Source organism: Hakea prostrata, chromosome 4, assembly GCF_041222555.1.
Source record: "Hakea prostrata isolate BN-2017 chromosome 4, UWA_Hpros_2, whole genome shotgun sequence".
In the NCBI taxonomy this organism is placed as follows: domain Eukaryota; kingdom Viridiplantae; phylum Streptophyta; class Magnoliopsida; order Proteales; family Proteaceae; genus Hakea; species Hakea prostrata.
In genome coordinates this window covers 50658052-50675876 of record NC_142603.1, presented here as the reverse complement: position 1 = coordinate 50675876, position 17825 = coordinate 50658052, and the positions used below count along the sequence as shown (strand labels likewise).

At 38.0% G+C, this 17825-nt stretch overlaps 1 protein-coding gene across 1 annotated transcript; it reads left to right on the top strand.

The window, feature by feature from the left end:
• The first annotated feature begins 4040 nt into the window (after positions 1-4040).
• LOC149019412 (squamosa promoter-binding-like protein 1) lies at positions 4041-17699 on the top strand. The gene is made up of 10 exons (XM_089153426.1): positions 4041-5281; positions 5648-5829; positions 11568-12193; positions 12430-12504; positions 12622-12729; positions 12827-12944; positions 13084-13225; positions 13880-14027; positions 14578-15213; positions 15957-17699. The coding sequence occupies exons 1-10, from the start codon at positions 4674-4676 to the stop codon at positions 16410-16412; spliced, it is 3099 nt and encodes a 1032-aa protein (XP_089009552.1). The 5' UTR covers positions 4041-4673; the 3' UTR covers positions 16413-17699.
• Positions 17700-17825: the final 126 nt, after the last annotated feature.

Genomic DNA, 17825 nt, shown 5'->3' with positions numbered 1-17825 from the left:
TGTGCACCAGAGGTGTCATAGGTCCTAATTTACAAGGGCGGACAGAACCGAGATTTGAAATCCGGACAGAATCAAAATTATACCCGTGGTGTAAAAATCGATTCAGAAATCGAGATTCACCTTCCCTAAAAACGGAGTAGATTATGGGAAGGGGTGAAACCGAGATTTCAAAAAGCATACATTGCACATTCACAAAAATCACGTCGATCAAATGGTTCTTTAGGATGAATCCACATATTTCATTCCACAACCAAACATCTAATTTTATAAATTATAACTCCATAGATTTGAAATCTATAGATTTGAAATCTCTAGATATTTGAAATCTCCAGACTCATGTAACCAAACAGGCCCTAAGTCTTTTTGTTTGAACTTAAGTTGATTTTCTTGAATTTTCTTGTACTTTAATCTTCATGCTCATCTGAGTTAAACTTCATGTCCAACTTGGCTTGATCTTGATTTGGGCTTGAGCATTCAGTGAGTTGAACTAAGTCAACTTGCTTTCATATTAAACTAGATATACACAACTAAATATAATCATTAGTACTTCATATTTATTATCATCAAAATTAACAGAGACTAATGTGCCAATGCTGATATGACATTTTCCAATATTATTATTTTTTTATAAAAAAGAATTATAAAATTATCCAACCATGACTTAACAAAATTTGTTAAGGATGTGTACTATTGTACAAATTTAAGAAATATTTTGAGGTTCGTTGCTAATTTGGCACGGTTTTAAAATGTCCATGTTTTTCGCCAATTACTTTAGAGTGTCCTTGAAAATTTTCTTAATTTATTTTAATAATTCATAAAATATTACATTCTAAATCTAAATAGAAATAGTTAAAATTTGTGATCATTACAAAAAAAATTGTAAGTCTAATTGTTATATACAATTTTAAATTTATTTTAGTTAAATAATTTTACATATGTGATTTATGGATTCCTTTAGGGCCTATTTGGTTACATGAAACTAGAGATTTGAAATATCTGGATTCATCAATGTGAGATTTATATCGTTTGATTGTGAAAATCTCTGGATACATGAAATCTAAAGATTCATATTTTTACACTAAAAATTTGAATCTGTAGATTTATGGGTATGGGGTCTAGATTTTATCCGTACTATAAAAGCGCTAAACATTTGTGCATTCACAAAAATCACGTCAACTAAATAGTTTTTCAGGATGAATTCACATGATTTCATTCCACAAATTTAGGTTAATCTAACAATTAACTTTATGAATTATGACTCTATAGATTTGAAATCTATAGATATTTGAAATCTCCAGACTCGTGTAACAAAACAGGCCTTTAAACTTTAGTCATCCATGTATGGGTGTACATTCTCCGAATTTCATACGTCAAGTTCATAGAAGTGATTTGGGGAGATAGACTCAAATAAACAAACACCGAATGATGTGACTCAATTGGTAAAAACCCAACACTTTTAGGTAGAAGGTCGGAGTTTGAATTCCTTTGGAGTTAGGGGTGAAGTTCTGCCTTATATTTAAATTATATGTAATAACTACCCCCTCTAGGACGTAGCCAAAGTGTATGTAATCTGGCCTGGACAAACCTTAGTTCCAAGTTGACCTAGACGAACCATAGTTGTCAAGAAAAAAAAGAAAAAGGAAAAAAAAAACTAACTAGTGCACCAACTATGGATGTTAATTATAATACACCAATAGTAATCTCACATCGCATGTCTTCATTGTCACTAATGATGTTGATAACTCTTCATTTTTTTTGGCCTGATTGGATAAAAGTAATATTCCTAATTGATTGGCATTTTTTTTTGTAAACTAGGAAAGTTAAGAAGTGCAAATGCATGTAGTGGTATCTATACGAATATGAATTATGTAAAATAAACTATGCAGTTCACTTTTACATTGCAAGACTTGCAGAGATCGGTAAGGCAAATTCAAAAGAAGGCAAAATGGTGATTATGGTGGTTCTAAGGCTTACAAATTTGGGGAAGAAATGGGGAAAGGAAGAAGACGAATCTTCCTCTAAAAATTGATGATTTCTGGTAAAAGGAAAGTGGTGCCCGGCAGAGGAAAGGGGTGTGGTGGTTTCCTACAATAGTAAGTAAGTTTCGGTAAAGTGTAGGAAAAAGATGGGTCAATGAGGATCCCTTCATCCCTATAAGAGTCGGATATGGAATGAGATGCAAGATTAGTATAATAATTTAACATTAAGAAATCATTTTAGTCATTACATCTAGAGACTTAATTGAGCATTAACTGAGACTGTTTTGCTGTAAATTAGACATAATTTGGTCACTTAAGGGAGGCAACACGAGTTCTGGCCCTTCAATGGTGCAAAGGTGATCACTCAACAATTGCCATATTATCAAAATGCATCTATACGAGGGACAATAATGGGATTAGGTGATTACTGCACATCTACGGAAATTTATCTAGTCCATTTTCTTGTTAGAAATGGACCATCTATTTTCTTGTAGATGTATGATATGTGTTTCAACATCACATGTAATGGTTGAAATCTATTTGTAAGTTACATTAAAGGGTTTTGATTAAATTTTAAAATAAAAAGGGTAAATATCACTTACCTCCCCTCTTAGCTGGACAAATAGCACTTACACCCCTTCTTAGTTGGATAATATCACTTACCTCCCCTCTTACCTAGCAAATATATCAAACACCTCCCCTCTGTTGACTTTCTCCATTAAATTTAACTTTTACCATTAAATATTTTTCTAAAACCCCAAACTACCCTTAGCTAAAAATATTTTTTATTTTAAACCCTAAATTACTGTAATCACCCTAGCAGTTAAAATACTAAATTACCCTCAATTAAAATAATTGTTAAAAACTAAAACACCGTAGTTAAAACTCAAATTATCTTTAATTATTAAAAGCCCAACATACTTTCTTTTTTTTTTAAAATATTTATCAAGCAATTAAAAAAATAACTAAGGAGTTATTTAATCAGTTAAATTTAGCGTGTAATGTTCACGTTAATTTTTACCTAGCGTGTAATACTCTTTTTAAAACTTATTTATCAAAAAATTAAAAAAACCCAAAATAGTAGTATGTGTTTAATTTTATCAACATACCTTTTTTTTTAATTGCATTTTTAATTTTACTTGATAGTAGTACTCGTTTTTTTAATTGTTTGTTAAATTAAAAAAAATTAAAAAAAAGAAGAAGGTATGTTGGGTTTTAATAATTAAGGATAATTTAGATTTTAACTATGGTGTTTTGGTTATAATAATTATTTTAATTGGGGGCAATTTAATAAGGTGATTATGGTAATTTAGGATAAATAAAAAATATATTTTTAGCCAAGGGTAGTTTGGGGTTTTAGAAAAATATTTAACGATGAAAGTTAAATTTAACGGAGAAAGTTAACAGAGGGGAAGTGTTTGATATATTTGTTAGGTAAGAGGGGAGGTAAGTGATATTATCCAACTAAGAGGGGTGTAAGTGATATTTGTCCAGCTAAGAGGGGAGGTAAGTGATATTTACCCAAATAAAAATAACGTCAATTGTAAATGATCCTCAACCTTTTAATGTGATGTTGGGACACATGTCACTCATTTACAAAGAAATGGCCAGGATATCACTCCCCACATTTATCATATCATCAAAATTCCCAAACGAGCCTCATCTGCCTTCAAAGTGGTTTTGACTTTTAGTTTTAAGGCTAAAAAAAAAATCTGCATTTTGATTCACGACCGTTATGATCAGTTTTTGTACACGTGCGGCCGTATTACAGCAAAAGAAATCCCTACACCCGAGTCACGTGAGTAACTCTGTCGTACGGAGAGATGAAAGTAATAAATTTCAGGCACGGGCGGAGCCGCCGGACCCGCGAAAGAGAGTTAAAACAAAAATTCAGAACTTACTGATCCACTAAATCTATTACACGTGTGCGATTGTCTCGTTCGTGTAGGTTTCGATTGCAACAGACTCACAGACCTATAAGCGAACGACACGAGGGGTTCGGCCTAGGATTCCAAATTGAATAGCACCATAAATGAATGAATAAAGTACCTTAACACTTTCTTTGCCTCTCTCTCGTCAGCTCTGACAACATCTTTCAATAGCTTTATATGCTAGTGCCACTGCTTCTGCTACCTTTCAATTTCTTGTCTCTGCCACTCTCAGGTGCTTCACTCATTCTCCATCACTCTAGAGAATCTTGCCGGCGATTTTTTCTTGGGTGATTGATGCTCATCCTCTGATATCACTACTACTGCATTGGTGTATTTTCCTTTCTTTCCCCCTCGTCTTTTCGTCACACTCACATGGAGTTCTCTGTGGGATTTGATTTTTGTTCTCCTTGATCACAGTGCTAGAAATCATTTCTCTTCCTTGTTGACTTTGACGGAATTTTGTTTGGTCTACTGGAGTTGTTGGCTTGTGGATTCCTCAGGTTTGGTGGTGTACTTTGTTTAGATTTCTGGTGCTGTACCGAAGCGGATTAGGAAAATTATAAGTTATTTTTTCTAGTTTATTGGAGTTTCTGATGCTTAACTGAGCTGGGGTTTGAATTTTGACTTAGTAGGGTTTCTGTTGTATTTGGGTTCTGTGAGTTGGTTATGAGTATACCTTCTGAATTTTGAGATGATAGGCCCAACCCTCTCCTCCTTGTTATCTGCTCAACATAATTTTTTCTGATTTGTGGGGTTTATATCCATGGAGGCCAACAGTGGCGCTGACGCACGTCATTTTTACTATCCGACTACATCCGAATTCGGTTTGAAGGAGAAGGATTTGATGGGGGTTGGAAAAAAGGGTTTTGAATGGGATTTGAATGATTGGAAATGGGATGGAGATCTTTTCATCGCTAGTCCATTGAATTCAACCCCGTCAGATTGCAAGAGCAGCGACTTGGTTTCTGCCAGACCAGGAATCCCTGAAGGTGGTGTTTTGTCGAATGATTCGCCTTCTTGTTCCCATGACCCAAATCCAAGTAGTGAGAGAGGCAAAAGAGAACTGGAAAAGCGGAGGAGGGTTGTCGTCGATGGAGATGATGAAGAAGAAGGGCCCCTCTCTCTGAAACTTGGTGGGCCTGTTTATCCAATTGCAGAAGGAGAGGTTGCTAATCATGTTGGCAAAAATGGGAAGACCAAATTGCTTCAGGATTCTTCAAACTGTGCAACTTGTCAGGTGGAGGATTGTGGTGCTGATGTGAGCAATGCCAAGCCTTACTACAGACGGCACAAGGTCTGTGAAGCACATTCTAAGGCCAGCAGGGCCTTAGTAGGGAATGTTATGCAGCGGTTTTGTCAGCAGTGCAGCAGGTACATATTAAATTGAAGCTTGCCTTCTAGCGCCTTTTGTTCTCTGGGAATACAGTACTTTTGGGCCTATTGCTTTTCCATATGTTGATGTCTGGGAGCATTTTGCAACAGGTTTTGATCAGCTTTTGAATATCACTAATGATGTTTGATTCATGATATGCCCTTTCAATATATGTGCCATTTGAGCAAAATTTATGGCTTAGTCTTAAAAATCTTTCAGGGCACTATATTAATTTCAGTATTCAAAATTTCAATGAAGATGCTTATTTTGCCACTAATGCACTGGTTTCCCCCCCCCCCCAATTGTGGAAACTGTACTTACAGAGTTTATCGTTTATGTCTAATTTCTACTTTGTATTTGGGCAGGTTTCATGTTCTTCAAGAGTTCGATGAAGGGAAGAGAAGTTGTCGGAGACGTTTGGCGGGACATAATAAAAGGAGGAGAAAAATTCAACATGATGCTGTCATCAATGGAAGTGCCCTGAGTGGTGATCGAGCTAGTAATTATCTCTTAACAAGTATACTTCGGATCCTGTCCAATATTCATTGTAAGTACCTTGCTTTGTTCTTGAATTGTAAAAGTTGCTTCTATGTCAAGATGTGGAGCCCTTGATACTTCTGTACAAGCTTCATCTCATTTTGTTGGTTTCAACCTAATTTAGCTTTGCTGTTCTTAGTGGTCTCATGTAATGTCACAATGTTAGTGGAAAATTTCTTCTTTTCATTCAAGCAAACTTTTTTTTTTTGGATGAATATCAAGCAAACTTATGGAGGGAGGGAGAGGAAGTTTGTGTGTGGAACTGTGGATGAAGGATGGTGGACAAGACAATGACTTAGCTATGTGTGCAAACATGATAGCTTCCTGCTCTTCTGGCGCATATTGCTCGATATTACTTATCTATATTAAAATGGTCAACAGTGGGATTTCACTCATCATACTGGCACATAGTTTTTAACTTATTGTTCCCTATACAGCCTCTTCTTCCTCTTGGGATTGATATGCTTCTCTCTCTGTCTCTCTCTCACACACACGGCTGTAGGATTTATGTACAGTGAAGTTGTACAACAACATTGACTAACCTCTTACGCTTTGGTTTTGTTCATGGCTGAACATTCCTCATGCAAAAACTTGAAGCATTTAAGGAAATATGTTTTAGTTATCCTGAGTACCCTTTCCGTGAGTAACATTGTACTTCTTTGCTGTGCTACCAAGTTAGAAATAACTTGAATGAGATGACTATCCCCAAAGCTGGCCTTTTCCTTCTCTGAACCAAATTGTCCTTTCTTCCTTTTAACCATATATCCTTTGTTTGTTGCCCTCAAATTGAAACCTTCTAGCCTTTCTCCTGAAACATAAAAGGGTCTGTAATGTAGTTAGTATAATATTTCACCCAAAAGTTCAAAGAAAGTGGTCTGGGGCTTCTTTGGTTAGTATCAAGCCCCTCAAAACAACTCCTCTCTGGTGTAGTTCTAGATTGCTGGGAAACCAAGGAGACTAAATAGAAGCCAATAAGCCAGGTTTAAATTGGTCAAAACTGGGTTTTTCAAAGATAGGGTTAGGATTTGATATCTTGGTTATGCTAAGTGGAGGTTAGGGAATCTACCAGTGAAAGTTTCTTGATGTTTGTTGAGTGCAGGGAAGCTACCCAAATATGGCAGCAGCTTTAGTGTTTGGTTTGGATTCCAGAGAATTAAAGGGGGGATTTTGGGTTTGTGATGGGAATTTCTGGCTGCAACTTGGATCAAAGGAGGGGAATATTAGCTCCTAATATGTGACAAAACTGATGGTTGGTTTGGTCTAGGTGAAATTTGGCGTTTTTGGGGGAATTATTGTGATGAGTTTCTAGGGTTTGAATAGAGGGATGGATCTGCAAACCAGACCAACTTCTTCAACGGGGCAGAGAAGTATTTGATCAAAGATGGTGAGGTTTTGACACCTGGAATCGTCTGTAGATTTTTAATCTTGGAAATGATGTCCAGAGATGGTGGGGACCTAGGGTTTGAGTAATTTAGAAGTTATATGAAGGGGCGCTGGGGTGGGGATGGATTGTTTTTGCAATTTGTACATGGCAGCAGTTTCAATGAATTGAACAAACCCAGATCTTGGTCAAGAACTAGGAGGAGGCTTCAACCAGAGGTGCCCGGGCTTCACACCACTTGGTATCGACTCAAAAAAGACCAATTCTACCAATCTTGAACAACCCCAACAAAACTTCAAAGGAGATAACAAAGTTGCAGAGAAGTTTGCAATGAGCATTCAAATTTGAAAATATTGTGGTGTCCCCCAACCCCCTAGATGGAGAAAGGCAGTGGTATGATTCCACCAGGTGAGAAGGCCACAAGAACATGACGGAACCAATGCCGGTTATACCCAGGTAGCTTGTCTCCTTCGGCGCAGTTGAATAAGGCCGGTACCCTGCACCTCGTAAGCGTAATGAAACTCTTAACGAAGTGCAGTTTACGGATCGTGACACAGGCATCCAAGCCATGCTGACTGTATCATTTTAACAGATACAGGGGAGTTGTCCCGCTCCAGAATCCCCCCCCCCCCAAAAAAAAAAAAAAAAAAAAAAGCAGAAAGAAAAACCAAAAGAAAAAGAAAGAATTAGTTCCTATGCAGCCTAGGAATAGGAGTTCCAGATTGTGTCTGGAAACAAAACACTCCCCTTCTAGAGTGGTGAGGAGTCTAGACTAAAAATTAAACTAAAAGAGTCTGGTTCAATTGCTAAACAATAAAGCATGAAAAAAGTAGACTGAAAATACAGCTAAAAGAGAATATTCCAAAGTAAATCTGATTAAAACACTAGTTCAAAGCAGTAAATCTTATCAGACAGTAGAACATGAAAATAAACCAAGTATAGCAGCTAATCACATATGTAACCAATTACCCTTGGTATAGGCTCTTTTAAGTTTTGAGAGACCTATTACAATAAAGATCCTATGAATCAAAGTCCCAGCTCTATAGAACTCAACCCTAGACTCAATAAAACAAAGCATATATTGGTGATGAATCTGCATCATATTCCCTTGACCCTTGGCAGCAACCTATTCAAAAACTCCGGTATCCATATAAGAAGTATGAATAACTGATCTGCTATATGTAACTGTCTGTATCTTCTGAATGTAATTTCAGTGGATCCATTGATATTTCAAATGATTCCCTCAAGGCGTGTCGATTGCCTTCTCACTGCACAGTTGGTTGCAATAAGTGGCTCTAGCTAACTTAGTTGCCTGCTTGCTGTCGACGCACCATTCGCTTTCAAAGCTCCATCTGAAAGTTGCGTCTGTTTTATGCTCCAGTGGCAATACACTGTGCATAACTCTTGTAGCCAGAGAAGCTAGATTTTAAAAGAAAAAAAAAATTATTGGAAGTTTTGGACCAGACTGATGAGTTGGAATTCCTACCACTGGAATTTAACATCAGCTTCTTTCTCAGGAATAAGGGCAATGAAATTGATATCAGCTCTGTTCTCTTAAGGGATTCTGTTCTGAAACCTTCTTGAGCCAGCAAATAATATCTTGCCCCACATTTTCAGACAATTCTTGTCGAAGCCATTTTACAGTAGGCATGTCATAAACATTATATGTAAATTAACAACTAACACTAAACACCAGTAGTTTCATATCATTAGCATCTGTTGTCAGTTCAGTGATTGCTATGTCACATGAGGTCAGAACCAGATGCAACAGTACAACAAGGTTTAAGATTCAATGATTCCATGGATTGCACCCATTGCAATCTTATACACCATCAAGTAAAGAAAACAAGGAAAGAACTTAAAGGGTCATAATGTACACAGCATTACCCCCACTTCGTGGAGAGGCTGTTTCTTGGCTCAAACCTTGACCTCTAGGTTTCAGTTGAGCGACACTACCATTGCGTTGCCTGGACTTAAAAAGTATTTAAATGTATAGCACAAATACAATAAAAATACCCAAGAAAGCATCAAATGTCAATCCAGCCTCTTAGGTGTACCAAGGGCCATGGTGTCCAAAGGTGAAAATGCCTAGATGACCAAGGAGGCTGTCTTACTAACATCCAGATAGGCAATGCATCACCTTTGACACCTTGAAGTCTCCTGGACACCTGAAAATTATGATTATCTGGTGATGCTTAGGTTTTATCTTTATGGTTGGGTTCTCTATTTTCCTTAAGGTCCAGTCTTGTTGCATGTGAAAGGTGTGGAAGGAAAAGAAAGTGAATTGGATTAGAAAAAGGAAATTTTTTTAAACATGGTTAGTAACCTGATTATGTATGTTATATTTGTACCTCCAAGTACAACAAAGAAGTATATGGTTACAATAAGATAGAAAATGAGGTGGCTTGATGAAAGGGAAATTGCACAAAGTGATTACTTTACGTATCTTGGGTCAACCATAAATGAATAAGGTGAAATTCAACATGATGTTTCACAAAAATTTTAAATACGGTAGATGAAGTGGAGTGGAACGGCCGGAGTTTTGTGTGATCGGTGTTTTTCCCTTAAAACTTGTTAATTGGGACTATTTAATGTCTCGGCTCTAGTCAAGGATAGTTTAGGTATTTTGTTTTGTTTGCTTCTTTTTTATTATTTCCCTGTTGTATTTCTTAAGTCAATGTATATTGAATGAAATAAGTGCTTCAAGTCTCCAACACTGAGTGGGAAATTCCCAAAGTTACACAAATACACTGAACTCCATTGTTCTTCTTCTTCTACTCTTTTACTATTGCTTTCATGTTATCAAACAAAGATATCTACAGACTGCTACAGCCTCCTTGTATCTTTTCTTTCTCCCTCTCTCTCTCTCTCAATCATTATCTGTTGATACATTTCAGTTTGATTTCTGAGAGTTTATTCAGCTTTTGTTTGAAAGGGGTGCAACACCCTATGCCATATTTTGGGACCGTCTTGAGGCTAGTTCATGAATGAAGATTGGGAACAGGTCTGCTTTTCTGGTGACTATTTATTTATGGAATGATGTTGCATTTGAGGTACTAGAAATTAAGTTCTATCAATTTTTTTGAATCAGTTTTTTTTTTTTGGGGGGGGGGGGGGGTGCAGAAGTGGATTTTACTTTGTTAAGCTTTTGGATCAACTTTTGCAGAACTTGAAGTTGATTTGGATCATTTTTTCTTGATTGAGCTTGAAATAAGAAGTCAAGCTTGCTTCAGGTCTTGAGATCAAGCTTTCAGAATTTTGTAATTGATTTTTTCAGGGTTTTCAAGTTGAAATCAACTTGTTTAGAATTTTGTCTATTTCTTTGAATCTTTGGTTTGTATTGCACTTCATTCCATATTGTGTTTGTTGAAATGTCTAAATCACCACCATCAGTGAGGTTGTGTCTAACTTCTTTCAACAATTGAAGAAGATATTTATTTGGTGCTGATTGGTCATGACCAAAAAGGCCACCTGACCAAGTCTAAACCTAGTATTGATAAAATCATGGTGATGCAATAAAGTTGTCCTATTGGTCATTTGTGCCTTAGATTACTTAAATTCTGCTCATACAACTGTAGTGTGGTAATAAAGCTGCCACCATTCATATTGCTTCAAAACCTATGTTTCATGAAAGAACAAAACACATTGAGGTAGATTGTTCAAGAAAAGCTACAAGAAGTATTCCTTGCCATGTTTGTCCAGGAGAGTGGCTTACAGATTTATTTAGTGGATGAGTGGATTATATATCACAACCCTGGCATGATCAATATCTTTGCTTTAGCTTGAGGGGAAGTGTTAGTAGAGACTGTTTAGTATCTTGGTTTTATTCAATGGTAGTTTGGGTATTATAGTTTACTTTCTTCTTTTTTATTTTCCTATTGTGTCTCTTGAGTCAACATATATTGACCAGAGTGGGAGCTCCAATGCTGTGGAAAACTTCCAATGGTTACATAAACACATCATCACTGCTCCCTTTCTTCTTCTTCTTCATCTTTTTTCTTTCATTATTACTTACAGTGCCTATTCTAGGTGGAGGGGAAGAAGATGAGAACAATGAGACTTGAACCCAAGGCGGCAAGACCTCCTGGTGTGTTTTTGGGTTGGTTTTTTTTTCTTCTTTTCTTTGGGGGGGGGGGTGGAAGGTGGTTTACAGTCCACACTGCAGGTGTTACTTCTCTGGGTTGCGTTTTAACTTGCCTAATATTGTTCCATACATTTAGTTTTCTTGTTTCAGTACTTGTTTGGTCTGTTTGGAATACTTGAATTTTGCTACTTGCTAGTATTTTGTTGCCATCTCTTATTTGTTCCTCCTTAAAAGTGATGGCCATATTATGCTGGCAGTTTATTGTATCTTCTATAAATTGCAGCAAACAGCTCAGCTCAGGCAAAAGAGCAAGATCTTCTGTTTCATTTTTTAAGGAACCTTGGCAATCTTGGCAGCACACTTGATGGAATCCTCCAGGAACCCCAAGAAACGGTGAAGGTTGGGACTTCTGCTGGAACATCGTCAGGAGTGGCACCAAGTTTGCTCTCGAATGGGCTAGAAGCTTCTGGAAACTTGCACTCAACAACTAAAACCAACAGAAGTCCTGGTGCTCAGGGCTCTCAAATTGAGCATATTGACCAATATGTTGATTTAGCAAAATCTGGGATGCCAAGGAAAAGAACTACTACTGGTGACCATGGTCGACATCTGCAGACTTTAATTCCTCCACAACCCACAACTTTGTTTCCAATAGGAGATGGCCTTCCAGGCAAGGCAGTGGCCCCACAGTTTACTGATGGGAGGATCAAATTGAACAACTTTGATCTGAATAACATCTATGATGACTCACAAGATTGCATAGAAGACATAGATAGGTCCCCAGTTGCTGGATTTGATTGCCCTTCTCAGATACAGCAAGACTCTCACCAGTCAAGCCCACCTCGGGCAAGTCAGAACTCAGATTCACCATCTGAGCATCTGCCATCTAGTTTAAGTGGAGTTGCTCAGGTATATTACTTTAGAACCATTGATTAATTGGTTAAATAAGCTACATGAATATAGTGTGGTCTTTTTTACTAGATTCTTTTATTTTATGTTTAATTATGGTGGTAATCATTTCTGTGAGGTTAATTTAATTTCACTACACATATTCTGCATCTCCTCCACTCTGCAGGTGGAAGCATTTGAAGCATTTCTATTTTACTTCGAAATAACCTTGCAGAACTTTCACTTATGTGTTACAGAACCGGACAGATCAAATTGTGTTCAAACTCTTTGGCAAAAACCCAAGTGATTTCCCTCTTCTTTTGCGATCCCAGGTACTTTCAGGCTGTGACTTTTCTTCAAACTTAGATAGCTTTATTGGTTTATCCCCTCCCCCTAACCCCACACCCGAAAATTAAAAAAATCCGCTGTTGAGCACTTCAATTTTGCAGATTCTTGATTGGTTATCCCACAGTCCTACAGACATAGAGAGCTTCATCCGGCCTGGTTGTGTTATTCTAACAATTTATCTTCATATGGATGAGGCCACATGGGAAGAGGTATACTGCTAGTTTATTGATGTCAAGATGTATAATGTTAAGATTGTCCTATTTAGAAATGACAATAATATTCTCACTTTCTTTCCAAAATATACAGATATCCTGTGATATGAGCTCTACTTTAAGTAGGCTTTTGGATTCCTCTAATGATGCTTTCTGGGGAACAGGATGGGTGTATGCTAGGATGAAGCATCAAATAGCTTTCATCTATAATGGTTTGTTGGATTTTCCTTCTTATTTTATTTATTTTTTATTGTTTTATTCTTTTTCCTTTTTTGGTTTGTTTTTCATTTGTTATCATTAAAGTTCCTGATGAGAGGCTGAGGAGTCTACTGCTGTCTCCCTGTGCTGCAGGTCAGGTTGTTCTAGACACATCATTTCCTCCCAAAAGTCAGAATTATTGCAGGATAACTAGCATCATTCCCATTGCAGCTTCTATGGCGGAGAGAACCCAGTTCCTTGTTAAAGGATTTAATTTGTCTCAACCCACCACGAGGTTGTCCTCTGCTTAATTGATGTCTCCTGCCTCTTTACCACACCTTTCTTCTTGGGGAAGATTGGTGCCATTTTCAACTGGGGTTAGGAGTTGAGGTCAGGTGGTTGGTTAGTTCTGTGTTCAAAAGCAGAAATTGTTGGACACTTGGACTATAACCAGGCATGTTTTTGTTGGTTTGACTCATCTTGAATAGATATGACTGGATATCCATTAATTCTTATACTATATAGAAATACAGCAGCTCCAAGTCTTGATGAAGGTATCTTTGACAACATCATGGGCCCTACATGGTTTTGTGTAAAAACTGCCATAGTGTCAATGGGTCTATTATAGTTGTCATTTGTCAAGGAGTTTAGATGCTGTGGTTGCCTTGGTGGTCACCTCACGTAGAGACTTCAGGTGCCCTCCCTCTTATGCCTTGGATTGGCTGTACAGCTTGACATCTACCTGTCTCTCTGTATTGCTGGCATTCCTTACAAAGGTTCTATCTGTGCATTTGCCTCCCCTAAGTGCTCAAATATAGCGTTTATAAACCTGCTTCAACCTAATGGTTGAATTTTGTCTACTATACCTGGTTCCAGGTCCATCACTGGGTGCGGTTTACAAATTTTGGTCAGGTAATTAGGAGGACACTGATTATCTTCTTATTTTCAGGTTGCTCTGTGCACTTGAAGGAAAATGTCTGGTTGAGGAAGCTACTTATGGTTTGGTTGTGGGCACTGATACCACTAACGGGCATGCTGAGCTCCAGAGCCTCAGCTTCTGTTGCTCCCCTGATGTCATGGGAAGAGGATTTATTGAGGTACAACTATCTATGGCTGTGCTTGTGAAACTTGTTAACTTAGTTCTTCTACGGGTGGACTATGTGAGGTGATTCCATTTTTACTGGCTTCCCCATGGATCCTCCTATCTTAATTCTTTTACAAACCATTTGTCTTTTACTAATAAGCACTATGGACTATAAGCGGTGCATAGACGTTTTGTCATCTGTAGCTTACATGTTTTGGTGTGGGTGGGGGAAGGCTTAGTTCATCAAATTATTTATGGACTCTACAAGTATACTTTTCTATCACAAATCCATCCAACTGTGACTATTCAATATGTGGTCTTTTGTTTTGTCATCTTTCCTTGAGTACAACTTTCCTGGTCATCTCAAATGTGCTATAAATGAGCCCTTACGGAGACACTTTCATCTGTATCTGTATGCAGTTCTAGAGTACCTCTGTGTCTGTAGGCAGTTCTAGAGTACCTCTGTGTATGATACATGTTCATCTCTCTCTCTCTCTCTCTCTGTTGCTTCCGGTTTCAATTTTCTGTGTTCTGATGATTCTAATTGTTTGAAACCCATTCAGGTTGAAGACCATGGTCTCAGTGGATCCTTCTTTCCTTTCCTAGTTGCTGAGCAAGATGTATGCTCCGAGATTCGTATGCTGGAGAGTGTAGTAGAGGTGTCTGAGACTGAAAACAATGTTGAGGGAACTATTGAAATGGAAGCAAGGACTCAAGCTATGGATTTTATACATGAAATGGGATGGCTACTTCATAGAAGTACTCTAAGGTCTAGACTGGGTCGTGTGGACCTGAACTTGGCCATCTTTCCTTTTAAACGCTTTAGGTGGATCATGGAGTTCTCCATGGATCGTAGTTGGTGTGCTGTAGTCAAGAGACTCCTGGACATTCTGTTTGATGGAAGCGTGGACGCTGGTGACCATCCTTCTCTTGAGCTTGCATTATCAGAGATGGGCCTCCTCCACAGAGCTGTGCAGAAAAATCGTAGGCCACTGGTGGAAGTCCTGTTAAGATACACACCAGATGAAGTTTTTGACAGGGCAGAATCTGGACAAAAGAAGCAGGATTACCGAGGCTCTGATAACTTCTTGTTTAGACCTGATGTTGTTGACCACGCAGGTTTGACGCCTCTTCATATTGCTGCCAGTAGGGATGGCTGTGAGAGTATTCTGGATGCATTAACTGATGACCCTGGATCGGTACATCCTTAAATCTTAATATTTTCATCTCAGAATACTGTTAACTTTAGATATGGAATAGAATTTTCCAAATGAGGAGGAAATCTATAATCTGGCATGATGGTTAGATATCACTGTTTTGACTTATGTACTAGCACCTTACCTCAACTGAACCATCGATCAGAAAAAATCTTTGAACAGAGTCATGCAAAAAGGTAGCTAGTCAGCCTATCCAGCTGAGCTTGGTTACCAGGTCCTGTGGTCATTTGGCAGTATCTTTGGCATTCAAAGTATATACAGTTTTCCAGTGTCATTCCTTTATTTTGGATGTTCAACCAAAGTGCTGTCTGCCTCATGGCTAAAAGCTGTTTTGACTGCGAAAATTACTTTGCTTAAGAGAAACTTCAACACATGCCTTGACCACATGGTTGAGGTGGTCCTGAAACTTTACATGTATCCAACCCAAAGATTTCGTATCCATCTAGTTGTCTGGATAGCCACATCATTCATGCAGTGATCAAATCACCAGTCATAACACTCATCCATGTAATCATCATCCACCTTACTTCACCTTATCATAATCCGGCTGTCTGTTTAGCCAATTACTTATGGGGTGGCTCAACATGCCAGTAGTTGGTGTTGTTCATTCGCTGGGCTTTCTATTGAGCCTTCCCTTTGTCATACATACTCTTTTGTTGTCATATTTGAATGCACAATGGTTATCTGTTTTGTGTTTGCAAGATGTTGACAACAGCATTCTTCAGGTGGGAATTGAAGCATGGAAGAGTGCTCGTGATAAAACAGGTTTCACACCAGAATATTATGCCTGTCTGAGGGGCCATTACTCCTATATCCATCTGGTACACAGAAAAGTTACTAAGAAATCAGAAGCTGGGCATGTAATCGTCAATGTGCCTGCAACTTTCTCAGATTGCAGCACTAACAAGAAAGAAACAGATGGACCAAACTTGGGCAAAGTTGCTAGCTTTGATATAAAAAAGACGCAATCTGGAGTGATACAGCAATATTGCAGGCTGTGTGATCATCGGCTGGTCTATGGAAACTCTCGGAGATTTCTGGGATACAGGCCGGCTATGCTGTCAATGGTAGCTGTTGCTGCAGTTTGTGTTTGTGTCTCCCTGCTATTCAAAAGCCAGCCTGAGGTTGTGTTTGTTTTCCAGCCCTTTGTGTGGGAATTATTGGACTATGGAGCAATCTAAACTGGCACCGACTGATCAAATTGGAATATGTATTAGTTTTATAGGCTGTAAATTGAGCTTCTGTGTAGAAACAGGAGCTGTGGATGAATGTAGTTATTACTAATTTTATTCTGTACACTTCCAACTGTTTTTCTTCCAATTAACAGGTGGATCCCTTTCAAAATCTAGATTTTCCTTCCTCAGCAGGGAGGAGACAGATTGTTTTCTGCAAAAATTTCAGGGGCCAATTATTCGGGAGCTCAAACGTTGCTACTCATCTCAGGAAATTGGAGGGGCATCATTTGATATTGTTCCAGTGCACTTATTTATTTTACGTTCTGGAAAGAACAGCCTGGTTTACCTACATGGAAGAAAAAGAACAGAAATAAAGTTGTAAAAAAGATGAACTGTATGAAAGATCATCGAAGTAACTTTAAATATACCACATGCCGCGGATACTTAGCAGTTGGCACCAACATTAAGTTCAACTATGGGCAGAATAGTTGTTATTACTCGTGGAGGGTGGTAATCATGGAAAAGTCTCAAATGGTTAGGAAAAACCAGTGGATAAATATGACAAGATGAAGTATCCTCTTTTTGACAACGAACAATACTCGGTTTATTTCTGCAGGAGGGTTATGGTTGTGAAGATGGAGAGATCTTGTGAGGATTCTGTAGCTGTGGAGTTTTGAGTCAAGATAGTTTCAATGTTCTGATCATGCTTGTGGGAATAAAAGTTGCACTGTAAGATGTCATCTATGATGGATTGCATGCTCAAGCTGTCCTTTCCATGGGCAACCTTGGACTTGCAACATGGTTGAGACCTTTGGAGATTTTGGGGAGGCTAAATACTTGAGAGTTCATACATTTGACCAAATGCATAAAGAGGAGATGAAGTCTTCAGTTTTCAAGCTTATGAAGGATAAACACTCCTGATTCCTCAGCAAGACAAGATATGCATGACAAGATGTTGTTGATTTGGAGCAGAACTGAGGGATGATTGCAAATGGCTTAGAAGTTGACTGGGGAAAATTCAAATGGACAAAACTGGTGGATACAAATCTGATAGAGAAGGCTGAATGGAACTGTTAGTTTGCTATTGCAATTGAATTAGATTCTGGTGAGCAAACTGAATGTCTTCTGAAAATTATGCGAGGTTGCATTTGAAAAACCTGCCAAATCAGTCAGGTATTGGTAATCCAACTATTGTTGGATTGTCTTGGATATAGCTAACTGTAGTAACACCTGCTCATCTTTATCTACTGCTTTCAAAGGGAAAACAGATATTTTACATCATTTCTTCCACAAATGTACCCCTGATTATACAGCTTACTAGCAATCTAGCATAACAGAGTTTCACTTCTGGATGAATTTTACAAATGTTGTGACACCTTTTTATATGTAGTCATTGATTTGGCATGACAAGTTGACACA